Source organism: Cryptotermes secundus, unplaced genomic scaffold, assembly GCF_002891405.2.
Source record: "Cryptotermes secundus unplaced genomic scaffold, Csec_1.0 scaffold741, whole genome shotgun sequence".
Lineage (NCBI taxonomy): Eukaryota > Metazoa > Arthropoda > Insecta > Blattodea > Kalotermitidae > Cryptotermes > Cryptotermes secundus.
Genome location: NW_019724599.1, coordinates 273753 through 301396, shown reverse-complemented (window position 1 = coordinate 301396; position 27644 = coordinate 273753). Strand labels below are relative to the sequence as shown.

At 42.8% G+C, this 27644-nt stretch overlaps 1 protein-coding gene across 4 annotated transcripts in view; it reads left to right on the top strand.

Annotated features, from left to right (window-relative positions):
* LOC111862420 (serine/threonine-protein kinase SIK3) overlaps nt 1-27644 on the top strand; it is a 124276-nt gene that overhangs the window by 7884 nt on the left and 88748 nt on the right. The window contains exon 2 of one of the 4 annotated variants that reach the window (XM_033750654.1): nt 2780-3033. The exons of 2 other annotated variants lie outside the window; for them this stretch is intronic. In XM_033750654.1, coding sequence (XP_033606545.1) covers nt 3001-3033 — 33 coding nt within the window. In that variant the 5' untranslated portion in view covers nt 2780-3000. Of the gene's footprint in view, nt 1-2779; nt 3034-18922; nt 19043-27644 lie in introns of those variants that run through there. One more of the 4 variants, XM_033750655.1, reaches the window with a different exon arrangement.

The window sequence follows — 27644 nt, the reverse complement described above, 5'->3', positions numbered from 1 at the left end:
AAGAATTAATTAAATAATTTTCCTGAGGAGTAAAGCGCGGCCTGCACGTAAGGCTGACAACCTTACCGCCATCTTTGAGCCGATTGTCTAGATAATGTGGGACCCTCAACGTCTCACAACCCTATGGGCCTTCACGGCCTGTTAACAAGAATAGCTTTACTTTTTTCTTTACTGACGAAAGACTTATTACTGCTGACTGTGACTCTGGCCAACGACAGACCCGTCCTCTCGTTAGAGAGAGCTCCCCACATCAACAAGCCTGCAGCTGTCTGACAATAAAGATAGATAGAGGTGATTGGTCCGTTTCACGCCTTGGCCACTTTACCCCTGGGGAAAGCGCCCACTGTACCAATTGGACAGGAGCCTGGGTGGGCCTCCGGAGCCAGTCTGAACTCTGTGGAATAGAGAAAACCTCTTGCCACTGCCAGGAATCGAACCTCGGCCGTCCAGCCTATAGCCCGTCGCTACACCGACCGAACTCTCCCGGCTCCTTAGGGAAGACCGAGGAAACTTGGAGAAAACCCAGCTCCAGCGCAACTTCGTTCAGTACGAATCTCATTACATTGAACCCGAGGCTCCATCGCGAACTGGCCCAATAACTAGTTATCGTTGACAGCAAACGTAAAAGTGCCAAACTTGGGGAGTTTTCCTCGAACGCCAGACACACGTAGTTACCTGCTTGCTCAGTAACAATGATTGGAAGAGCCTAAGTTGTTTTCTGAACCCACAGATGTTCACTGTAACGCGCTGCACTCGTTAAATTGCTCTCACGCCTTCATCAGGATGTCTGTGCCCTACGTGATCAACATCTGTGTTTGCCCTCTGCGTCTGCCTGGGATGATGAATGGCATGTAGTCAGTACCACCTTACAGGCTCAATGCAAGGAACGTCTGGATGTCTGCATGGTGTCCCATGAAGCGTCTCTCAAGCTCTTCGTTGTCATTTTATTTGTTTTGTTAGTTTTCAGCAATAGCTCTGTAAAAGGCTAAGAATCGGACCCATACTGGTAATGTATGTTTCACTCATAATCATCCAGTGAATAAGTTATTGTCCTAATGTATACTGGAGCCGGGAAAACGCAGTAGGTATAGCGACTGGCTACGGGCTGGACGACAGAAGGGCCAGTGTTCGAGTCCCGGTAAGATCAAAAATTTTCTCCACTCTTCCAGTCCGGTTCTGGGGCCCGTCCAACCTTCTGTCTAATGGATACCGGAGGCTCTTTTCCCGGGGGTAAAGTGTCCGGGGCGTGAACCTGACCACTCACCTCCAGCTAGTGCCGAGGCTAAGAAAACATGGATCTTTTTCTGTCCCCATACGTTTTCATGGCGTAGTGCTTAATTAGCTAAGCAATAAGGACAGCTTTACCGTACCTTTTACCTATTAGGTTGGTGTAGCGGTAACGCTCTAGACCTGTATTAGGTTCGAATCTGAACCGGGACATCGGCTATCTTGGTGGTTTTCCTCAGTTCAAAGACGCAAATGCCGGTATGTACCTCGATTAGGCTGCGGATAATTCCATCCAGATCTTTTCTGTTTCATGATTTACTGATCCTACTATTTGACGCCATAGAAGTAGTCTAGATTCCGGCAGTGTCTTAATATAAACCGTAAAAAGCGAACTGTTGAAATTTGGAAGACGTTTATTTGGTTGCCTCGAGACAGCCAATAAAGTTATGCCATGAAGACGTATGGTGAAGTGGAGGATACTTCCATGCATTCGTAACCTAGATATTAGATGTATGTGAATGGTTAGCTTCATGCTGTGGTACCCATGGGGGTAGGAGGCTGGGTGGACCCCGGAGCCGGTCTGGACGCAGTATAGATGATATAAATGACCGTGGTTTTAGTCCGCAAGCGAACTATACCGACAGAGCTACCGCCGCTTGTCAGCCTAGTTAGTGCCAGCTTTAGCGGATAGAGGGTGTCATGTGGTCAGCGCATCGGATCCCCACGGCCTTTAATTTCTGTTTTCTAGACCGGATAAAACGCTTGTAAAATATTTGCTATTTTTTAGATTATCATGCCATGGTTACTTCTGTTGTACAAACGTGTTGTGGATCTGGTGTACATTTTTTAGTGTGTTGGTTTTTTTCTTGTGTGCTGTTTGCAGTGTAGCTGCTCTCTTTTTTTTACACAGAGCGAAAGAAAGAAACCAACACCCCAAAAACATACACCAGTCCCACAACATGTTTGCACAATAAAATAACCGTGGCAAGATAATCTAAAAAATGAGTATTTTACAAGTATAAGCCTTTTACATTACACGTAAAATGCAAAATACAGCAGCGTAACAACAGAGCAGCAGTTTTTATGTACAGTCTTATACACCCGATGGTGGCCATTTAGGCCGAAACATGCAGTGTTAAACAAATAATAAGTGACAAAGAGTGTGAATTTTAATGTGTGCGACGATGCTTAGAGACTGTGAAGTGAGAATGCTGAATAGGAATACAGGGTGCAGCAGCATGCTGCTATACCATATCATTTAACTCTAGGTTTGGCATATAATAATGTTAGCTTTTGAAGAAGCACTCTTCACCGTGGAATTAGTTCTTTGGCAATATTAGGATCCTCGAATGTTTATGCTTTTCTTATTATCGCAAATTTTGCGTACTTTGTACTCGTACGTGGATCATATGGGAAACACAGTTTGGGAACCTTTTGTGAATAGTTCAGGGAAATTGTATAAACACGTCTATAGGCAGGGATGTACCTTTTGCTCAGGTCAAGGTCATATCGTAATCTCACAGTACTGCTGTATTGTCCTGTCCTGTTGCAGGTAGAGCGGAAGAAGACGAAGAGGTGGGGGTAGGAGTGGTGTCCTTGACCGACTAATTTTCCCCTCGGCTGTAATATATGTATACTGTGTCGAAAACATCTTTGTGGGTGTGTCATTGTCAGATAGTGATGTAGATCTTTATATCGTCATTAGAAAGGTACAAGATTACATTTTCAACATACGATCGGAAATAAATTCGCCATACACGAGATATCGAACACATGACGTTCCATTCCAGAGGTTGCCTACTCGAGGTAAGACGTACCTTCAAAGATGTTTATAGCAGTGGTTCCCAAGCAGAGGGCTTAGGCAAGGAGAACGTAATCAGTTTTGATATCAAATCTAGCAGAAATACTTTATAACCGTTTCGTCTGAATTTGGCCATCTTTTCAACATCCTGTTGCATGGATCGAATGTTAGTAGTAGGACCGAGAATAAACATTAAGCGTTAATCTTGGTATTCATAATCAGAGAGATTAGTTTAAACATTTGTCGGTATTATTCATCGCTAAGGAAACACATTGTAACGTTATTATTCAAAGAGCTTTTCTCACGGTTTTGGTATGTTTGTAATTATGAGTTAGTTAATGGTAAACATTCCACCAATTGCTCCACAATCACCCTCACCTATCATCTGGGGCTGGTACAATAGGCCAGAAGTGGCAGTACAAGGGACTTAGTCCCACCCCACTAGCAAAAAAAAACAGTGATCTAAATAAGAGTGAAGAGGGTTAAGGCGGGTTTACACTAAGGCAACCATTGGCAACCGCGCCGCACGCCTCGCGATCGCATGCGGCTTGCGTCCCACCTCCTCTTGTTGCTCCAGGCCGCAAGGTTATCCATCGCTAGTGGGTTCAGTTGCCTACACGCATGCGGCATGATGAGTTGGGACACGGATAAAGCCAAGTGTCTTATCAAAGAATACCGCGAAAAGAGGATTCTGTGGGATTTGCGGGATCCCATTTATAAAGACATTCGGAAGAAGTTAAAGCTATGGGAGGAATTAGCCACGAAGTTTGAATGTTCGGTGAAGGAAGCGAAAGAAAAAGTTACAAATCTCAGAACGACCTTCCACAGGTATAGAAAGAAGAAGAACGGATCCGCCAAAGGTGATCAGTGGGTGCACTTCCCTTCATTCAGTTTCCTTCTTGAGATTGACGCACCAAAAAGAGGACTTCCTACACAAGCTGACGTAAAAATTGAAGCAACCAGTCGCTCTGGGTGTAAATGGGGTCGGTCGCATGCGGGAACGGTTGCTTCTGGCCGCATTCTGCTTGATAAATTGGACGGCAAACATAGTCGCCCGACAAGGGCAGCTAGGTTGCTTTAAGTTGCCCCAATGTAAACCCGCCTTTAGTTGTATGTCCATAAAATGTGTCGGTTTCGCATAAGGGTTTTGTGAAAACCGAATGGGCGTGTGTCGTGTGAAAAAGTTCGGGAAATTTTATTTTAAGCACAGTATACTACGATAGTTTCAAGTAGCCCGAACGAAAACGTACAAGATTATTAAATTTATATATTATGAGAGAGTAATGTGTTTTCGGAGAGAAAAAGGTTCTTAAATTGTCTTATAAATCCCAGTTTTTATTAATTATTACGTCATAATATTCATATCATACCGAATAGTTGTAAACTTTGCGTCTTGAAATAACAACATTGCCGCGAGAGTTTCCTGAAAGTCGCTATTTGCAAACAAGCAGAAAGGCAGTAGTAGATTTCGCTCGGTCACAGAGATATTTTAAATTTTACATAAAAAGTAACCATCGGAAGTTGCTTATTTTTAGAAGACATGTCTGTCAGCTCACTGCATTTTACAACCTTATAACTTAAAGGCGCCAGCATTTCCTCCACCACATAAGTTCGCATGATCTTCAGGTTGGTATGTTTAATGCGAAAGTGGTGTGGCATAACGCTAAGACTTTACAGTGGGTGCCATTCAGCATGTAAGAACATATGTTATTCGTTTTATCTTAAGTCTGCTGGTGGTTAACAGAACCCTCACCTGACTGGCGATGTACGTGTTTTCTGGGTAATCTCTTCGGTGTGCACCGACGTTTTAGTGGAACATGTCTACATGTTTAAAGTAGAAGTGCATTTTAATTAAAACGAACTCAGTAAGTATAGTGACTATGCCACAGGCTGGACCACCTAGGAATGGCGGTTCGATTTCTAACAAGAAATCACTTCATAATTAACTTCGTGAAGCTGAGCCCTTCTTGAAAAGTCGCCATATGTTCAGCTAGTGAAAACCTTCCCAACATTTTATGGAACCCGACCACTCTGTCATATCCTGAGCCAGACGAATCAAGTCGATACCACCCCATCCTATCTCTCTAAGGTCCATTTCAATATTATCAGTCCACCTGCATCTTGGTTTTCCTAGTGGGCTCTTTCCTTTTAGTTTTCGCACCAGTATTTTCCTAACAGGGGCAAGTGACTTCTCTTCTGCGCAGCTTCCAGACCGGTTCCTATTCAGTCGTACCGGGAATGAAGTCTGAATGTTTGCATACCATCATTAGTTTTCCAAATTTATACTCAGCTTTTATATTTTTATGTATTTAGGCCTACATCTATTATCTGCAAAAGCATCGCTTTTGAAAGACGCGCAGTACAAATTTCTATACCCGCTTAATTTACTCTCATTGCTTTAGCATTTTCAATTTCAGGTCTGTCCTAATATAAATTTGCATTTGCTGGTTCATAAAGTATCACATGCGACTTGTATATTCAATAGGTTGATACAGATAGTTTTATCGTAAGCTGTTCGATTATCACACGAATGTCCCTCACACTGTGATATATGGCTTGTTTGTTTGTTTGTATTCCTGTATTACTGGCAACACCTGGAGGTAGACCAATCACTGTGTGTCATTGTAAACGAGTATCAGCCTTACCATTCTGCTCGAATAGTTGTCGCACGTGACCTGCTACCTCCATTTTTGGATGCCTGAATATTCCCGCGGTCACAGGTAGAGAGTATCAGTGTTAACAGTAATCATCTGATATTAAAGCTTTTACGTGACTGGATGTGCAATTTCTTGTTGTTTTGGGGTGAGGGTGTTAGACGTATTTATTTGTTTTCGTTAACTTTATTCCTTCGCGAACACTACAGTTCGTCCAATACCGGAATTGTCGATTGGGCTAATAACACCATCTGTTTTTTTTTTTTGCGTTTTATCAAGTATTAAGTGAAATTAAGTGAAAGCTACATTTTCATTAGTGAGTTTAACTTCTTTAGCACAACATAATCTGTCTTATATATTGACGTCTTCAAGTTACGCTCCTATGCATCGCTCATTCCGTCACATAACTATTCTTTTTTTTTTAATTATGGTTTTAAAATCTGATAGTATTATTTTGAAAACATGATGAAATCATGCAAAGGTGACAGGGCTCAATGACAAAATATTTAAAGCTCCCCGTGTCTGCTGTAAATTCGTGGACTCTCCTTTCAGCTGCATCCAGGGTACATGATATTCCTCGTAGAACACTCCGTCGAGAGAGATCTCCTCTAAACAAGCATGGAGATTATGAAAAACAACTCCACCAAAGACTCGTACGTTTAGAACTAGTTGGTTTTGGACTTACACGAAATGCTGTTTTTAGGTTTTGCGTTCAAATAACCAAGGAACACAGCATGCAGAATCCTTGGAATGGCAGGATGATGGGAAAAGTCTGATTTATTTACGTTCTGAGAAGACAACCAGGCTTAACTCTTAGTAAAGCAAAAAATGTAAGCTGTGGCCGACTGATGAGATTTAACATTGAACTCGTAAATGATTTCTTCAAACTTTCGAGGCAAATAATGGTCGCTATGAAGTTGCACCAGTGGCCTCATTTAATAAACAGTTTGGAAGAGACAGGATTTAAGTGACTTGCAATTCTGGCAATCAAAGGCTGTTGGGTGTAGAAGGCTGTAAAAGAGTTCCTACTTCTGCTCACGGAGAAAATGGGGAAACCGTAACAGTAGTCTGCATGGATGAAGGTGGAAGCGAGTGTATTACCCCAGTGGTTCTGTATAAAGGAAAGTACTGAAGGGAAAGTTTGTAGAAGATCTCAATACAGGAATACCTTAGTACCCCAAAGGATCACAGAACAACATAAAAGTTTTGCAAATTTTTGCGTTGTTCCAATCATCATCTGCTACCTGGAAGAACCCTTTTAATTCTCGATGGTCATCGAGCTCATGTCAATTCCTCCGTCATTATTGAAACGAAAAAGCTGAAAATTCAGTTACTTTGTATTCATGCTCACTGAAGCCATGAGCTCCAGCCACTGGACAAAGGTTTTTCCATCCTTTGGAATATTACTGGAATGAGGCTCTGGGCAGTTACAGGAGGGAGGATCATCGAAGAGGAATTGGTTAACTTCAGTTTTCCAGACTATTAATTGAGGCTTGGTTGAAAACTGCCACCACAAGATTTGCAGTAGCTGGGTTCAGATCCGCGGGGATTTATCCATTTAATCCGGACGTCCTACGCTTTTCCATCTGTCTCATGGCGTCCGTTACACTGCAACGTCAACCGAGGCTGAGAAACCCCATCAGGAAATACAAATCAGGAATGGCCGACAACTCATACGAGTAGATAAGTAACAGTTACTTGCTCGACGTCAGTAGGTCGTTCTATCCGGGAGACAACCCCTTCTCCAAAAACTGTCCCATACTAACGCTTCTCAGCGATCCGTCAATATTAATTCGACTTTCGTTACCAAAAATCTCTTTAAGAGTAAGTCAGGGAGAGGAACATCTAGACACCGAGGTGACTAAAAGGGGGAAAAGAGAGGAAGAAGATAAGAAAAGTCCTTCGGGTCTCAGTTTTTGTCACTGAGTTAGATTATTAAGGTTTCCAGCTGTCCGACACCTTTCACAGTCAGGAAAATTTAAAGGGCAGTAGACTTCTAGAATTTTGTGATTGTCTTAATGGAGCAGTTGTAACCAGTACTTCGCGAACCGATAAACCGGAAACGTTTAATAAACAAAAAGATAACTGACAGTTTAAATTCACTGTATTATGTAATTATGTGAGAGGTGGGGATTAGTGTGTAAGACTTAACGAACAGCATATGTCCACCGAATGGAAGAGTACGGAGACCTCCAAAATAAGTTCTAAATACGAAGACGTCGATCCGGACGCCCTTTGGGAAGACAGCCTGATGCCGTGAACGCTGAGACTCCCTAGAGGCTAGTATGTGACCTAACTCAATGATTGGACAACGATTTAAATTTAAGTATGACTAATTTCTTTTAAAATATTTTATTGCAGTAAAATGTGTTACAGGTTTTTCATGCTGTTTAGTCTAACAGATATTTTGAAACATTGCTCTAGTGTTTATTTAGTCGTACACATGACTGTAGATCATTGTGCATCAGCAGATAACAGGCCTGTTAGCAGATTGCTTACGGTCCAGGTACGTATAGGTTTTCTTCAGCCACGGAGTAGTACTTCTTTGGATCTAGGTATAGTCGTGGAAACTTGAACATCTTCTGAATTTACGAAAGTGGAATTGACTTGGCAGGCCACAGAATGGGCCAGTTTCAGGGTTCGTTGAAGAGGACACAGCGTGGACTTAGCGGACCATGCTTTCCCCCCCCCCCCTCGCGATTAGTGACCATGCTGGATGGGCCACAGGCAGAAGTGTTCGGGATAAATTGGTCTTCTTGATTGTTTTCACCCTGATTTCTGTAGGAAATTGGACAGGGTGCTTTTGTCTCCGTAGCAACTTCATTTCTGTTGTGAGCACTGATACTCGATTTTTGGGAATCGGCTTCTACTTTATTTTTATCAGGATTAAACCTGTCATTAGTTCCACGTTTCTGTGCGAATCCTCGAACCTGAAAGACCGTTGGTCCGAAGCCACGTTCCTGCATGCATATCTCATATTTTGGAAGTCGTAAATCAGGAGGCAGAGGCAGATGAACCGCAAAACCCCTCAATTTAAAACATCTTCAGAATTGCGCCTAACATCAAAATGTTGATGTGCCTTCACAAAGATTTCTTTGAGTTTCGACCACGGCGGTTTGCAGAATTTTGAAACTGAAGTCCATTCTCCCAGAAGAACTTTAATAACAACTACTTCCGGTGTCCTTACTGTTGTATTCCTTAGAGAAGGCATACATAAGCTGATATAGCTTTACAAGTTTGTTTTGCTTCCCTATTTCGCTGTATGCTAGACAACTGAAATAAATTAAAATTCTTTTTAATCAGATTATGATAATTTAGTTCATTGCGGTATCAAAATTTTGGGAAAGGTTTAGAAAGTTCCTTACCGAATTGAAAAAATAAATTCATGACTAAGAATGTTTGTATAGAGATCAGAAGCAGCTTGTAGCATTGACGCCAAGAGGCACGGCATGGAGACAATGAAAATTTTCGGCGAAACTGGAAAGGCCGTACGCCTCTCAAAAGTAAGCTGTGAACGAAGAGTCCTACAAATTGCAGGTACCTACGTATTCATAGGCAAGTTGACGTACTTTAGGAATAACTTAAGTAGTTCCCCTCTTAATTTAGGCACACTTTTAAACCACAGGAGAGACACACAAACATGACGATTTCACATACTTCGTTTGAAATTCTTGTGAAGTTCCATTTGGTTGCATAAAAGCTTACTGCAAGAGATACATTTCAAATAGTACCGTCTTCGAAATATTCAACTTCCGTACGTGATTCCTGACTAAGTTACAACAGTGGAAGATTTGTCAGGGAATTCGTGTTTAGAGCTGTACTAGTTTTCCTGATTTCCTACATCGTTATTAGGATCACAGATCAAGCTGCTGCAATGTCTCCGCTTTCTGTCTTACCGTCGTCATTGCATCTCTTGTATCTCCTCCTAGCTACTGTGTTATCCTCTCTACCTCTCAGACGGCTCTATGGGATTATCTTATTAAAAGATGACTACCCTATTCCAGTCTGTATCTTTACTTCTCCCATCAATGTCACTTCTCATAATCCCAAGTGGTACAGTTTTTGGCAGGCTTGCTGTTTGAGGCTTGAGACCTCAAAGGTCATTGCATCATTTTTCACGTGTGACATGGATACTTCTGTGTTTTGTGGAGGTAGAGAGGCGTTCCTCATCTAAGGAATCCTATCGTACATATGGAAATCATTTGGAAGTTCGTGATTAGAATCGAAACATGTCGGTGAAAGTGCAATAGTTCGAGAATATAGTGAGGTCTGATAAACTGGTTTTATGTCGAATATTTTTAAAAATATATACCACGAAGAATAGTTCTTTCTTTTGGGATATAACGCCTTGTACTCTTGAAAGTCAACCAACGTACGAGAGGAACATGTAGCGAAGAAGAAACGAAGCGCTTGCCGCCTGCTTCATGCTGGTGAAACGTCGGTTGACTTCCAACGGACTACACGGCGTTTTGTCCTAGGAGACAGAACTCTTCGCAGCCATGGCTGCGAGAACCTCAGATCCTACAAAAACGTATGCCACAATTAAGCGAGGATCATAGACTGAGGGTGTTTGAGAACAGTGTTTTGAGGAGATTATTTGTACCGAAGAGAGATGAAGTGACAGGAAGTTGGAGAAAACTGCATAATGAGGAGCTTCATAACTTGTATTCTTCTCCAAGTGTAATTTGAATGAAGTCAAGAAGGGTGATATTAGCAGGGTATGTAGTACGAATGGAGGAGAAGAGGAATGCATAGAGGATGTTGCTGGGAAATGCAGAAGGAAAGACCACTGGGAAGACCAAGGCGTAGGGGGTGGGGAATATTAAAATGGATCTTAGAGAGATAGGATGGGATGGTATGGATTGGATTGATCTGGCTCAGGATAGGGTCCAGTGGAAGGCTCTTGTGAACACGGTAATGAACCTTCAGGTTTCTTAAAATGCTGGGAAATTGTTGATTAGCTGCAGATTTGACTTCTCCTCAAGAAGGGCTCAAGTAAGTTAAGACCTTAGCGTGAAATCCATGTCGGAGCTTTATCATTGCAATTTGTTCCTGCGTATGTAGCGTAGTTGGTTGAGGCACTCTGCTACAAGTCGGAAGGTCGCGGGTTCAAGTTCCGATGAGGTCATTAGATTTTTTTTCAATTGACCTAATCCTTCCGGCCGCACTATGGCCTTGAGATTGACTCAGCCTCTAACAGAAATGGGTACCAGGAATTAATTAAATAATTTTCCTGTGGAGTAAAACGCGGCCGGCGCGTAAGCCTGACAACTATACCGCCATCTTTGAGCCGATTATCTAGATAATGTGGGACCCTCAACGTCTCAACCCTATGGGTCTTCACGGCCTGTTACAGGGATAGCTTTACTTTACTATACTTTTACTTTATATGCTGGAGGGATGCCTTGAGTGACTGGCATCAACGATTGTATGCAGTTTATCTTGTACTATATAGTCTACCTATAGTTAGTATGAGGGATATGCAGGAAAAGATTGTTTTGTGGTTATAAGTTTTACTTCGCTTTTCCGTTTTCCTGAGGTCGGCTGCTGCACTGAAACGCTTTCTCGGAACAGGCCTGCACTTGGTGTGATCAGGTTGTAGGAGTAAGTTTGTATGCTTTGTTTTATTTATTTGTTGTTGAATAAACCACGCTGTCAGTATAGCGTGAAATAGTACGATAATTTGTGAATTGGAAAGGACTCGGTGGGAAATGATCGAGTCCTAATTTGAGGTGCACCATACTAGTCGTATGCCGACATTTGCATGGAGGGATGGAGGTTTGCCGCGACAGATCTCAGAGAACCGCTCTCCTGGTCTGGATTTAAAGTCTGGACTTGGCGAAATACAGAGTAGCAGTGATACTCATTCATGAGCGACTTTCCGGTAAGGACCGATAATGCACAGGATATGACAAAATACCATGATTGTGATATACATAATGCCAAGCACAACACGACAGCTCATGTCATGGTTAAATGTATTTAGAGGCTTTTCATTTATTAGTAGATTCTAAAGGGTTCTGACGATGGTGGATGACACACAGAATTACTGGGATTTTGGACTTTTTCCGTCGTTCGGAATTCTAGGTAATATAGGGTACTCAAGGTTTCACCTTAAGCCAGACATTTTTTTCAGTCACTGAGACTCTCAGAAATATATTTCGGATATATTGTGGAATGGATTTAATGTAAGTATGAAATGTACGACTGTTCCGTATTTATGATTGGTGATCAGTACTCGTAGGTTGGAAAGTAAGCAGCTGTGGCCTGGTTTAAGACATTATCCTGCCATTTCCATGGGCGACTGGGGAAGACCGCAGTCTAGATATGCGATTTGCCGGCCGACATTCGATGCTATCAGTTCCCGAATGCAAAGTAAAGTGTTATTGCATGAACCAACTTGCTGCGCTTATATCTCTTCCTGATACATTGCATGTTTACGTAGTATGTCCATCGGGTTATCAACGCCTTTGACATTTACACATTCCCATTTCTGTATTCAGTCATTTCTGTTTCTCTGCATGACAGATTCTCTTCACCGTCGAACTGTTTTCCCTTTCCCCCACCTTTTTTTTCTTCCTGTCAATGTCCACTGTAGCACCTATGTGGGCGATCTGCTGTCCTCCATTGTTTGGACGGCTCCATAATGTATCAGCCGAAATATAATTTTGTAAACCTAGTTTTCTCACCAATTTCGCGATTTGTCTTTATGTTTCGTCTTTCCGAAAATATACCCTTATATAGGGCCTCATATGATGTACGTCTCGTTAAAAATAGCCGGTCATTAGAATAGACTCTTTTGGGTACTGCCTTCAGAATTGAAATCGTACTGCCACTCTAATCCTGATGCGTCAAAAATGATAGCATGGCGTCCTTGCGCAACTTATTATAGAGTAGTTTATTAAAATGGATCACTTGATGAATTTGGTAATTAGTAGACGTAGACTTAGGCTTTAAGACTGAAACACTGTACGTATTTAGTGTCATTCAGAAATACATTACATAAAACACCGCAGAATATAATATCACGGAATTAGGGAAGGTTGCCCTACGACTCCATCAGTTGTCTGCCATAGTGTGATAAATGGTAATGTACACAGAGATGTCGCTTTGCGCTAGATGCTTTTATAAACAAAAGCTCCGATAAGAACTCGCAAAGCCTGCTCTTCTGTTACAGATTCCATTTTTCAAATGTTACATTGTTACTCTTATACTCGTATTCAGTCAACGTAGCGTACAGTGCAATTTAGTCACAGATTGGTACCGTTATTATTATTTTTATTATTACAAATATATTTTTGGACATTATCCATTGTCTTGTCTTTATCTAAAGAGCGTCGTATTTATTTTTCAAAACACAGCTTTTCGGAGACTGAATTCTGTCTCCGTCTTCAGGTAAAACCCACTCACTTGGGCCCAATCGATAGAGCTAGAGCTAGTCCCTCCAGATACCTATGCCAGCTTCAAGAAGGGGTACATAAACCAAACACAGCACAAATCATCTGCGAGAGCTAAGAAAACATTAAATTATTGAAACACCACACGTATGAGGCCTTGTGTCAGAGAAGTATATCTCAATTGAAATCATCGCTGCAGAGAAGCAATACTTCTTATGGTACCAACACAAGAAAAAGAAATGTTTCCACTCCAACTGCACTTGACGGCGTTGTAGTCTCTTGACTTTTGCTGTGATAACGGGGGTCCAGAAGGGAGAGATGTCCAAACTGGGTTGACTGAGCGGATGGTCCAGCAAGGAATCAGCCCACATGTCTCTGCTGGACAATCCGATCAGTCAACCCAGTTTGGACAATTAAGCTAGTCCAATAAATAAGAAGCAAAATGTAAGTTTCTAAATTGCAGAAGTTATAGTTTCTTTGTGGTACAATAAAAAGGATACTTTTAGGAAATGTCCACAAAGAAAATCTTTATAATTTTTATGAAGTCCTTGCAGCATCTCCTTTGCCGTGTGGTACAGAGAGCCGGTCCCCCGCCTGCGCGTCAAAGAAAACGAATTGAAACAGCGGAAATTCACTTTTTTAAGAACAGTAGCAAGGCAGAGGCTACGAGAGAAGAAACACAACGACGACATAAGGGAAGAACTTCAGGTGATCTTAGTATCCGTAACTGATAAACATAGGGAAATTGGTGAGGAACTTTTCGGAAGAGTGAAACAGAGCGGTTTCGGAAATGTGCATTGAATTAGACCTCAAGCGAGAAGTCGAGGATGCCGACGAATGAGATGGGACCATTAGTTCTCTGACGAATCGGAAACATCAAAAGGCCTAAGCTATGAAGAAGAAGAAGAAGAAGAGTCATAATGATAACGCCGCCGATGACACAGTTACCTGTGGTATATTCATGCCAACAATGTTCAGTAATTCCCTTTGTAAAATGAGAACATACATTACTTCTTCATCTATCTGTCGATGGTTCTACAGTCCTTTTTTGGGCCTTTGCCGCTTTTTCAGTTCCTTTATATTTTACACAGTCGGTATGACTCCTTGGACGGGGGATCGGCACGTCGCAAGGCCGCTGCCTGCACACAAAACAGCACAAACACAGAATAAACTCATACAGACATTCTTGTCTCGAGTGGGATTCGAACCCACGATCCCAGTGTTTGAGCGGGCGAAGACAGTTCATGCCTTAGGCCGCGCGGACACACATTGCTTCTTTAGATACCTAAAACCCGATGAACCAGTTAAATGAGCCAGCAGTTAATGACTTTCCTGTTGCGCAACTTATTACAATTTTTTTTTATTGCTAGCGGGGTGGGACAAAGTCCCTTGCACTGCGGCCACTTCTGGCCTATTGTACCAGCCCCAGATGATAGGTGGGGGTGATTGTGGAGCAATTGGTGAAATGAAGGTTGCCAGGGGAAACCGAAGTACTCGGAGAAAACCGGGTTCGATTCTCGGCGCTACCAGCTTTCCTGAGAAGTAGTGGGTCTGGAACGGGGTAGACTCAGCCTCATGAGGAGAATCGATATGCTATTTCAAGGAAATGGCCGCCCCGGTCTAGAAAACCGAAATGAAAGGCCGTGGGGATTTGTTGCGCTCACCACGTGACACCCTCTATCCGCTGAAGTTGGCACTAACTTCGCCGACAAGCGGCGGTCGCTCGGTGGGTATAATTCGTTTGCGGACTCAAACCAGGGAGTTTAGTTTTAGTTTTTAGTTAGTTTAGGTGACGACTGCCACTTTCTCCAAAATCATTTCAGATTCACCATTCGTCAGTCATCAGTCATCGTACCATTCTACGTTTTATAGTCGAAACATGCATCGTAAAATAAGCCATCACACGTTTCCCTTGCTACCGTTCTAGCCGACAACGTACACTGAAATACTGTGTCGATAACAGGCTGTTTCAGAACAGATGTCTCCTTTGGAAACCAACATTTGCCCTAAGTGTACAGAAGTTGCTAATCAACCCACCGGGACAAGAAAAAAATAACCGGGACTGTGTCGGCTAAACAGGCGACTTATGGTCAGCTAAGTGCTGTCCCATAAATCCCATCCCTCCCCTTGCATGAACATCTATAGCGTTGTGTCCTGCAGTGCTGTTTACCGTTACACTGGAATTGTTTCATGCTGTCAGCACTTATTCACACTGACAGATGTGAACCAGGTCTCATCTGCATTTGTCGTTCGTTTTTAGAGTTCATAGGTAAATTGCACCGCGGGCAACTTTGTCTTGTCTCTCAGTTACAAAATTTCTTAAAACGGAACTCCACTCTTTCTCTTTCTTTTTCCCAAAAGTTTCATTTTCTCCCTGGAATTGTACTTCAAATTTTACCAAGAGGTGAAGTTCGCACAAAGCGGTCGTTTTTTTTTGTTTAACTCAGGAGTATTCTAAACATGTCCCACGCCGCTGCCCTTGCAACTGCACTTTCTGTCCTTTGTTCTTCCTTTCGTCATGTGAAATAAATAAACATTTTCTATCCCGAGTGAGCCACTTACTCTTCCCGATAGTTTGTTGTTTTTTTTTCTGCTCGGCTCTCATTATGCGGACGTTGTACCTTACTCCTAGGCATTTTTTTTTCATTTCAGTGGTTTCTATTGTAAAAGAATACCACACACACCTTGTATAAAATTGGTCTGCTACAGGATTACTTGAGCACGTCATTGAACTTTGTATTGTAATTGGGTTACCTCGATGACGGACCTGTTGACAAGCAGCGTGTAGGAGGAGCTGCTTAGCGGCCCGGCCGATAGGAAGGAGGGCAGCATGTTTCTCCCACACTTAAGATAAGCCATTATAGTGTAGGCTGGTGCTTGAAGTAGCCGTTTACTTGCACGAGTATGTTTTTTTTTTTTGCTGCTGCTCGTACCACTCGTCGCAGATTAGTTTGCATTTCGGCCACAGGCATACATATCATGCCTGGCATGTAATTTATTACGTATATATGTATACATACAATTAATTAAATGTAAGAAATCATGTTTTTTTTTTCAGTAGACCATGTGCGATATAAAGAAGAGCTTTCCTACACAGGATATGCAGTTATCCTTGTGGTACCAATTTCTTCTTTCCTTGCCTCATGATTTTTGTTACTGGAGTAGAATTTTCATAAAAGGAGGAATTTTGATGTAACTTGTATTTGAAGGATTGGCATGTCTTTCAGAAGGATATATTTTGATGAAATGGGAATTCAGGAAAGAATAGAAGGGTGTGGTAGTGTATTTAAATTTTTGCGAACTTTGGGACTGCCTCTGTGGTCTAGTAGTCAAGATTCCTGGCTACGGATCCAGAGGTCCCGGGTTCGATTCCCGGCGCTACCAGATTTTCTGAGAATAGTGGGTCTGGAATGGGGTCCACTCAGCCTCGTGAGGATAATTGAGAAGCTATTTCAAGGAAATGGAGGCTCCGGTCTAGAAAACAAAAATTAACGGCCGTGGAGATTCATTGCGCTGATCACGCGACACCTTTCCGCAACAGTTGACACTAACATCGCCGACAAGCGGCAGTCGCTCGGTCGGTATAGTTCGCTTGCGGACTAAAGGCCACGGAGTATAGTATTTTTTTGGGCAGGCACTTGTGCTATGCCGTTCGCTAACTTTATAGTAAACGTAAGATTTGAGGTTTTCACTGTGACTGAAAAGGTTACTGTCAGCTGAGATGTGACGCCGTGCTGTCCGGTAGACAGGTACAGACTATAGCCGCTTGTAGTGGCATAGCTGAGGGAGAGAAACGGTATTTTCTCGGACCGTGTTCACTGGCCGTGACTTGGGTGACCGGGAGCGCCCTTAGGTGCGGAAGCATTCTCACACAAACAACACCGATCGATAGTTCACCGGAATTTTATTAGTAACTGAGCTAATAGTGATACAGATACACCGTAAAACTAAACTCCGTGGTTTTAGTCCGCAAGCGAACTATGCCGACCGAGCGACCGCCGCTTGTCGGCGAAGTTAGTGCCAACTTTAGAGGATAGAGGGTGTCGCGTGGTCAGCGCAACAAATCCCCACGGAAGTTTTATTTCGGTTTTCTAGACTGGAGCAGATATTTCCTTGAAATAGCTCCTCAATTATCATCACGAGGCTGAGCGAACCCCGTTCCAGACCCACTACTACTCACAAGAAAAAAAAAATTGGTAGCTCCGGAAATCGAACCCGGACCTCTGGATCTCTAGCCAGGAACTCTGACCACTAGACCACGGAGGCGGTACAGATACACCTTTTTTTTCCATTGGCGCTACAGCCCTCATTTGGGCCTAGGCCTACCTCCATGAAACTCACAGATACATCTTACTAATTACAATTAAGAGTATCATTTGATTTCGGTCCTGTTTAGAGAGACCTAATGGTTACACGTGTTTGTAAAAATAAACGTGGTCGGAGATAGTGACATTTTCAGTGTTCCAGCCAGCATTTCTGACGGTAGGCATGTTCCCCTGGTTTAAAAATTTCTGGCGAAAATCGCCCCGCTTCAGATTTTGATTGGCTGGACTTGGGGAGCTGGCAAGTTGCTGGACTGATTGTGAGCCGAAAGACTTAATTTCAAAGACCCTAATCATACTAAAAATAATTAAAGGTTTCCAAAATTTGGACTGCTTCAAGATGTTTCGGGGTAATCTGCTGCCTCTATGTTCCGCCCCGAAAATGGAAATAGCACGTTCTTCTGAAACGTTGAAACCTGACTACTAGACTACACTGCTTTACATTGCAGAAGAAAATTTTGCCATAAAACTGTTATTAACCCTTTTAGGACTATACTGCCGTGAGAACCTCATGCTGTATATTAAAGTTCTGAAGATGCAGGCAGTATGTTTTTCCGAAACGCACCTACCAGACTGCACTCAGAAGAACATAAAATTGATCATCTCTGATGACGGTAGAACCATCAGACACGTGGCAGTATAGTCTGCACCCTTCAGAAGGCGCGTTTGTGAGGATATAACACCTTTGGCGGGGTGGGGTGGATACTTTTGGAACTCCTGACACTCGATATGGCAGTACGCATTTCAGATCATGTTTGGATCAAGCCTCTACATCTCATAGCCGACTCCCATAAATGATTTTGTTATCCTCTGCACTCTTTCTAAAATACGTAGTTGTCAGTGTTGTGCTTATTTCAGAATTGTAAAGTTAACAAGTTTCTAAATGATTGTGATTGACGTACTTGTTCTACAAGGAGTCGAAAGCTTCAAAATGATTGCCTGCTGTCTTCTTCTTCAGGTGGAAGAGTGGCTACCCATAAATGAGCATGCAAGATTTGCGGTTGCCACAGCAGTGAACATAAACATTACCGTTTTCTTAGTTGTAACGGCGTGCAATATAGTAAATACATATTTACCAACGCTTTGGAGGAACATACAGATTCGTCCTCAGACCTCAAAATTTGAAACATGATCGTACTTTACTCCTTCAGAAAGAAATCGTGTTGTTTAATTATAAAACAGGCCGTGCTGATTCCTGGGCAGGCCTCTTTCATAATCACATTAATCTCTATATATGCCTACGGCTGCTACATTTACATACTCCTTGCGTGTGATTGTTTGTGTTAGTGTTTACTTGTGAAGTCTCAACACTTTGCACTTGTTGCTTCATGCACTGCTAGCATGAGGTGGAGGATATCCTTAACAAGATGCAAATGACTTGGTGTACCTTGCTGGTGATACTTCGACTGACAGGTAATCAGCTGTTAGCTCCCTGCGCCACAACGTCGGCGTCGATATTAAGGGTTATTGTAACAAAAAGTTCCCGATGAAAGCTGTGATGAGTGGTAGAACCAGTAAGCAACTGTCAGCGCAGCGTGGTGTTGAGTGGCTTTTCGTCACAACAGTGACCTTGAAAAATTGGAAGCGTGTGTGCTGTCTGTCCTTCGATAAGAGCCCCGTGGAATGTTATCAAGTCACCAGGTAAATGACATTGAGCCAAGGACTGATTACGTAGTCACCATTGGTTGCTGTTCATTTTCTCATTATAATCACCGTGTGTTCAGAAACTTCGTCCTCTGTGCTAGATATGTGAAGGATACCAGGGGTTCTTTCCCTGGGAATAAAGCGGCCCGGACGAGATGCTGACCACTAATTTCAGTGCTGCTGTCGAGTGAGTTCTGAAAGCTGAAGTAGGGTAAGGCAGTAAATGCAGCCCACTCTACTAATAGGTAAGAGTGGGGGAAGCTAGACAATCCGCCTTCCATGCTGTCAGACAGTATTGCCGAGGTTTAAGAAAGACGAGCTGTACTCCCACGTGAAGGCTTAGTTTGGTTGCCCTTTAGTAGATATGTTTCGGCGCTGGCCTGTTTCATTGTTTGAATTCTGTAAAGGGCGGTACACTGGTTAATTTTCTTGTTTCTCATGTTAGGAGTTTTGTGTGCATATATCATGACATCGAGATGGTGGCAGGTGTAAGGGCAAGGGAACACCAAGGAAACTGGCAACCGCAACGCAACCGCAATTTCAGAGAAATGTCGCTGCTTTCAAGCAGACAACTGGTTTCCAGATTAGCAGGCGCACACTGATGAAACTTATGTTTGATAAGTTGCTCACATCATCTTCAGTGGGAATGTTCGTCCGATGTAATGCATGATTGTATTTTTGTTTATTTCGTGCATTTAACTTCTGCAGTGGAAGATGATAATACTGATCCTGTCGTAATGTGGTGGTAATTGATAGCGGTTGAGACTGCGGGAGAAGAGAGGACGACGACCATAAGGAAAATATTGGGATATTAAATAATATGTTTTAATTGAGGTCAGTTTAGTTTAATCAGGAAATATCGCGTTCACAAGCTATAAGTAATTTTGACATACAGTGCAACAATTTTATCCAGATAGAAGACACCCGTTGATGGTTGTATATAGCCGAACCATGTAATGTGGAAGAAGGGTGACTATATAATAAGTTATACACGTATTTAAGACGGAAGTATAACTAAGAAATACTCCATGGTTTTAGTCCGCAAGCGAACTATACCGACTGAGCGACCGCTGCTTGTCGGCGAAGTTAGTGCCACCTTTAGCGGATAGAGGGTGTCTCATGGTCAGCGCAACGGATCCCCACGGACGTTAATCTCGGTTTTCTAGACCGGAGCCGCTATTTCCTTGAAATAGCTCCTCACTTATTCTCACGAGGCTGTGTGGACCCCGTTCCAGACTCACTACTTCTCAGAAAATATGGTAGCTCTGGGAAGTGAATCCGGACCTCTGGAACTGTAGCCAGGAACTCTGACCACTAGACCACAGAGGTGGTCAAGACGGAAATATATGTGAAATAAATGATATGTTAATGCAACAGGATGCTTAAATACAATATTAGGAAAAGAAAACATTGTATGCGTCCGTTCTACTGTGACAGTTTAAATTGAGGCGCTTATATTGTTTCGAAAGAGACTTCTTCGTCTCGTGAGAAGTTCTTTCCCAAACCAAATCTATTTTGTCCTGCCTAGCATAGTCTGGGTGGCGTTTATCGCATATACCAGTAGTCTCTTGCTCAATTAACTACTCAAAAACAAAATTAGCAGCTGTTTCAACCTTTCGTACCAGGATCACTGACGCGCGTTATAGACACTAGGAAATCACTCGGCAACGCAATTGTGAGAAGGCTGGTATGCTCCGTTGCCTGGAAATTGAGTTTCTCAGTCGTTCAGCGAGTTTCGATGCCGTTTCCTCAATTTGCGCTGCTCCATTCAGTAACATGTGTTCAACTCAGGCTGATAACAATTCTCGGAAATTGCGGTTGCCAGTTTCCTTGGTCTGCCCTCGCCCTACGTGTGAGTGATACTGATATAGAGGTGTCGTAATTCTGAGAAGGGGTTACAGGATGTAACGTCACGATTTCAACTTAAGAGGCTATGGGATCGAAAGAGACAGAAAGACGATAATGTATTCGGACGGCCATTGGCTGTTTAGCATTAACTTGAAGGCGGAATATTCAGTCAGCATAGCCAATAGTCCGGTTGAAATTCAAAGTCTCTCTCTCCGGAAAGAAGTCTAGAATTCTGTCGCTACACCAGCCTTATGACAGTTTCTTTTGGCATTAATAAAGTAATTGAGGTCTAAAATTAAGGAGCAGTGTAGTTCGAATCTTGTACGCAGGCTTGTAAGCTCTGAATTGTCCTTTGACTAAATTCATTTAATATAATAGCAGCTATTCAGTCTTCAATACATGTAGGTACTTTTTAACATTCAAAACGCCTCTTTTCCCACATTCTGTATTTAGTTTCGTCCCATTCTTACAACAAACACCTGCTATTTCCGTAAACAGCATTAACAGGTTAGTCTTCATAATAAAGACGTAGTGCGTGTACCATGAGTTGGAAACTGAATTTTTAAGTATTATGTAATGAACTTCAGGCTTCGGAGGGTTAACTGTGCGGACTAATTTTCGTGTTAAAGATTAATTTTAGCGTTATCAGATCATGAACCCGAAAGTAATGGCTCTGTCGATTGACCTCTCCATTGTATTGCTTTGGGAGCCGGGATAGCTCAGTCAGTTTGGCGACTAGGCTGTGGACTGGACGCTGATGAATGGGGATTGGATTCCTAGCAGGCAATTTTTCTCTCCTCAGCATCATCTACGCCGACTCTGAGACCCTCTCAATTGATCACACCGGAAGCTGTATCCCCGGTGCTAAAGCAGTCGGAGTGTGAAACTGACCACTCATGTCTGTGTAGCACCGTGGTTAAATAAGAATGGAGCTGTACTTCCACTCCCCATGCGTCTTCGTGGCGTGAGCGTATGGGACAGCATTAGCCATATCATTGAACTGCTTCTGTTAGAATATTATGAAGTAGGTTGTTATTGGTGGAGATGATTATTTTACGTTCTGAAAATGGGCCAAAATAGTCGGTTGGTGCTACAAGTCGGAAGGTCGCGGATTCAAATACCGATGAGGTCATTGGATTTTTTTTTTCACTTGACCTAATCCTTCCGGCCGCACTATGGCCCTGGGGTTCACTCAGCCTCTAACAGAAATGAGTACCAAGAATTAAATAAATAATTTTCCTGGGGAGTAAAGCGCGGCCGGCGCGTAAGGCTGACAACCTTACCGCCATCTTTGAGCCGATTGTCTAAATAATGTGGGACCCTCAACGTCTCACAACCCTATGGGCCTTCATGGCCTGTTACAGGGATAGCTTTACTTTACTTTTATTATGAGAACAGCCGCTGTTTGTCGTCGTTTGTTGCCAGCTTACATGAATAATTTGACGTGTGTGGCCATTGTTAGGCAATAACTCGGTAAACATATTTCCGCGCAAGCGTACTTGCGCAACAATATGACATCCATTGCTAGGCAACGGAGCTGTAAACACGCTTCCTTAACAATAGAGGCTGTGTTTTCTGCTTTTTTCGGTGCAAAATATTTATAAGGCAGTGTTCAGTAGTAGAGAACAGAGTTTTGGAGAATTGAGTCGAGTTCTGGAGAGGGCAGTCCAAGGTGACTGAGAAGAAATGGCAAGAAAAGACTTAGGCTCGCAAAGAAGACTTCATGTTTGATTTTAAGTGATAGACTGTTACAAATCCGTTGCCTGGATAAGACTAATGAAGCTTGAGAACTCTAATGCGTGTGCAGCAGTGAACTGTAAATTGTGTAGATCAGCGATAGCGCTGTATTTGACTGTATTCCCAAGTTGTGAATGTGTAAAGTGCAATAATCCAGTCATCGAATCTAAAACCCCGTCTATAAGTCACCACGGCACGTGACAGTAATTTTCAGGACCGTGAAGGTTGACGCTTTAAGTGTGCAGATGTCAGCCACTCGCGCCACTTGTCTATTGGCTTCGTTACTCGGATAGAGCTGTTTCTTGAAGCACTTTCAGAAAATTTATTGAAATGATCTGTTTTGTTCACGAGAGATTTCAGGTTCTCACTGTTGTAGATGAAGAATGCTATTATCTGGAATATGAGTGTTGCATGCGTCGTCGACCTGCTCTTCGACCCTGAAGATAGAGGTAGTACGTTCCTCCGAAACGTCGGTAAAATTTACCAGTTACACAGCGTCACATCCCAGAAGATACATAGTATTCTTTTCAATTTTCTTATCATTCTGGAAATGACGGAGGCTTGAAACCTAAAGATTTTGTTATCAGCGATGTCATTTAATTTTTATAGCGGGTTGTTCGACGACACTCACTATCGAGACTATGGAGTCAGATGATTTGTGAGTTGGAAAGGATTGAGAAGAAATCCATTGTGACGTGATCGAGGTGCTATCTCGAAATTTGCCTGGAGGGACTGAGGGCAGTCACAAAAGTCATCAGGATGGCTGGTGTCCTGGCTGAGATTCGAAACGATCTCCTCCCGAATACAAGTCTAGAGCGTTACCGCTGGACGATCCTGTTCGGTTTAGTGGTGTTTTAATAGGTATAGGTCTGCTCCTGAAATTTAGTTTGTGCTCAAGTCTGCATTTCACCACTTGGGAGAGTTTTGTTTTTGCCGATTGAAGTGGCTCTGCCCTATACGAATACATCATACAAGTAGTTCAGCTGTGCTTGCTTCTTGCTTGGCTTACTCTTCGATCCTGAAAATTGAAACATTATGTTATTCCAAAACTTCGGTAAACTGCCACGCTGCACGGCGTGACGTACCAGAAGACAAATACTCTTAACAGTTTTTTGGGAAGTTTGTTTGAAATGTATTACTTCAATTCCAATAGGAATATTGGAGTTTGTCTCTTTGCCACTAACAGGACAGCTAAGAAGAATATGAGCTCACACAGCCCCGTGTTATTCAATGAAGATTGTGGTGTATTGGAATTTGACGCCATGCAGTTTGGTAAATATGTATGAGCGAACGTTCCGGATGAAGTTGCTGTTTCCATCTTCAGAAGTAGATGAACCGTCTAACCGACTGACTGACTCCATGGACTTGAGTCCTTGAGAAGCGAACATTTGCCGACCTACTCAAGAAATTCCCATCACATTACGGAATACGAAGGTTCATTACTGTATTCACAAGAGCGTTCCACTGGTCTCAATCCTGAGCCAGATTAGTCTAGTTCACACCCTTCTTCATATTTCTCCAAGACCCATTTTGATATCCTCTCATCTTCGTCTTGGTCTTCCTAATACTCAATTTTTCCTACCAAAGCCTTGTGTGCGGGTTTTCCCCCATGCATGCTACTTGCCCTAGCAATCTTATCCTCCTACCTTAAAATGGCTAGGCTGAGGTACTAATACCTCAGCTGTAGATATAATATTTCTATTTGTCTGACATCACAAGCCGCATGTAGGGGAATTTGGACCACTTAACTTTGAATGCAACCCCCTCCCCCTCAAAGATCGCGATAAGCAAAAATGTTTTCGTCTGAAAAATGGTGTGCGATGTAGCTTATTTTCATACAAGTAATTTTTATTAGCCTATTAATGCATATTTTGAAAAAAATGGTTAAGGAAAAAATTTACATCCATGCAATTTGGACTGGAGGCATGTAAGGTGGACGAATGTGTCATGTAATTTTGACCCGTTAAATAAAACACATTTGATTATATTTTCTGTTGTTATTCGCTAGAAATTATAACTGCACAAATATTATATTTTCAAGCATTAAGTGAAATTAAGGCTGCAAATAATTGCAGAAAACATACACGTACATGAAGCTATACAGCTACACAAGCTACCAGTCACAGAAATACCATCAGTTGAATGACCATAAGCTGTATTGTGCGAACAGTGAATACAAGGAATGAAATAAGGGGATAGTAATGGGTTGAAAATATGCAGTATGGATACATGACGGACATCAACCACAACCCACTTATTCTTGTGCACTTGTGTCACAGAAATACGAGGGGAAGTCAATAATTATCCGCAATGCAGTTGTATTTGTGTTTCTGTTGGCAGCACTGTCGTTTTGCGCAGCATCGCCATGCGTGGTTTCGTTGTCATTATTTCTGTGCAGGTTTGATGTTGCTAGGTCAGTTCCATCGTTGCTGCCTTGCCGTTAATCATGGCTGCTCCGCTTTCTGTTTGCACCAAAGAAGAGCAACGTTCAGTGATCCGGTTTTTGTGATCGGGAGGTGTATCAGGGGCTGCAATCCATCAGAGATTTTCAGCACAATACGGGAACAGTGTTTTGCCGCGACGGGGTGTCTACGAATGGATTGAAAAATTAAAAAATGGTCGCACAAGTGTTACGCATGAGGAAGGAGCCGGACGACCATCCACGGCCACAAATGAAGACAACATTGAGCGTGCACGTGACATGGTTCTGTTAGACAGACGAGTGACTATTGATGAAGTGGCAAATTGTCTGCAAATTAGTCATGGTTCTGCCTACGAAATCATCCACAACAAACTTGGGTTTCATAAAGTCTGTGCAAGATGGGTCCCAAAACAACTCACAGTGTTGCATAAACAAACGCGCTTGGACATCTGCCAACAACATTTGGATCGCTATGGTAACGAACGTGACGTCTTCTTAGACAGAATCATCACTGGTGACGAAACATGGATCCATCATTGCGAGTCGGAGAGTAAACGGCAGAGTATGGAATGGAAACATCCACAGTCGCCAGCAAGAAAAAGTTCAAAAGCCAACCATCCGCAGGAAAACTGATGCTTACAGTTTTTTGGAACTCACAAGGCACAGTACTGGAACAGTATCAGGAGAGGGGCACAACAATAAACAGTGCTCGTTACAGTGAGATGCTTACTGACAGGCTAAAGCCTGCACTTCGAAGCAAACGCCGAGGACTACTGTCGAAAGGTGTTGTGTTGTTGCACGACAATGCCCGTCCACATACTGCTGCCCACACTGCTGAAACCCACAGGAAACTCAAGTTTGATCCTCCGTATAGTCCTGATCTCGCCCCTTCTGACTACCACTTGTTTGGTCCACTCAGAGAGGCATTAAGGGGCCGTCGATTCACCTCGGACCAAGAAGTGAAGGAAGCGGTGCATGCGTGGCTCGCTGCTCAGCCGAAAACCTTCTTTTCTGAGGGCATCAGGAAGCTTGTGCAACGATGGACCAAGTGCGTTGAAAAGCAAGGGGACTGTTGAAAAATGATGTTAATGTAAGTTTTCTGTTTGTATTGAAATAAAATTTATAGCTACATCGCGGATAATCATTGACTTACCTACGTGGTAGCCTCCGTCAGTTAATTTGACGCAGTCTTCATGCCACCAATTTTTGCACCTCTCTCACCGAATCACGCTCTATCCTATGTTTTCCCATTATGAAGGCATAATCTCTCTTCATCATCTGATGACTTCTGCTTCTGTTGAGCCACAGCTTTTGTTTGTGCAGAGATTGCTCTCTGTATCAGTTCGCCGCCCAAAATAATATTCAGAGATTCCTTGTGAGGTGTCCTAGGTAACACGACACCAGCTGCAGTGTTTCCTTCTTGACTCTTGCCACGGACGCTCAGCGGAGTTTGAAGGTAGTGGATTAACCTTTTCCACAGGAACGTATCCATTATAGCCTGGAGTTTGTTTTAGGGTTACTGGCTTACTTGCATGTTCATAACTCAGGATGAAATGATCAGTCCCTTCTGTAGTTGGATTGTCTCAGGCCGATCGGTGACCATGTAAGGAGCGAAATCATCATCCATGAACAATAGCGATCTGCAGGCCACATTCCACTATTCCTGAACCCATCTATAGCCGTTTCCATCGTTCCAGCCCTTGGGACGCCATGCCTACCGGTGATTCAGTATGTTCTTTCGACAGTCGGTGCCCGGTTTTCTCCCTCAGCTTCATTTAGATTGCTAATGCCATGTATATATTCAGTAGCTTGAAAAACGTGGCATCTTGATGCGTGCTGTGGTAAGGCAGTGACAGCCTTACATCCCCATGTTTGCGAGCAGTTTCAATAGCGACCAGACTCTGGGTTGACTGCTGTGTCCATCTAAATTAGTAACACCTTTTCCCTGTGATTTCGGTTTCACATTTGAAATACAATGACGCTTTCATTTACATAACACTTCAGAACCCATTCCACGTTTGTCTTGACAATGGAAAACAGTTTCTGGTGGTGTTCATATGAAAAGCTGTCCATTTTCCTTGGATAAATCAACATTGGAGGAACATAGAGATCACTCGCACTTACTGCATACACGCCACTTACATTTTGCCCTTGTTGGCACTATGAGATGTTTGCCTTTTAGTGGGACGATTTTCTTAGGACGCTGCACGACTTTGGCCGAAGTTTCGTCCATAGTGAAAATCCTCGAATCTGTATTTTCATTTATATTAACAGTATCTCCAACACATCAAAAATTGTATGCTTCCCGACTTTGTTGAACCCAGAAGCTCTAGCCAGTGACCTTAATTCTGGCTGCCACGACCTCAGTTTGTGATGACGCTTTATAAAGCTCATAAACCACACTTTCCGACCTAACTTGGTGTTTTGGTGACGTGTAGGTGTGAGCTGCTTCAATAACGCGGACCCTGCCCTTCGCTGCTGCCGAGCCTCGTAGATCCTATTCCGGTTTCTGTAGATACATTTAGATTTCCTTGTTGTCACCTGAAAAACTGCATTACTCCTAATACTCCTTTAAGTCAGACCACTGAACCA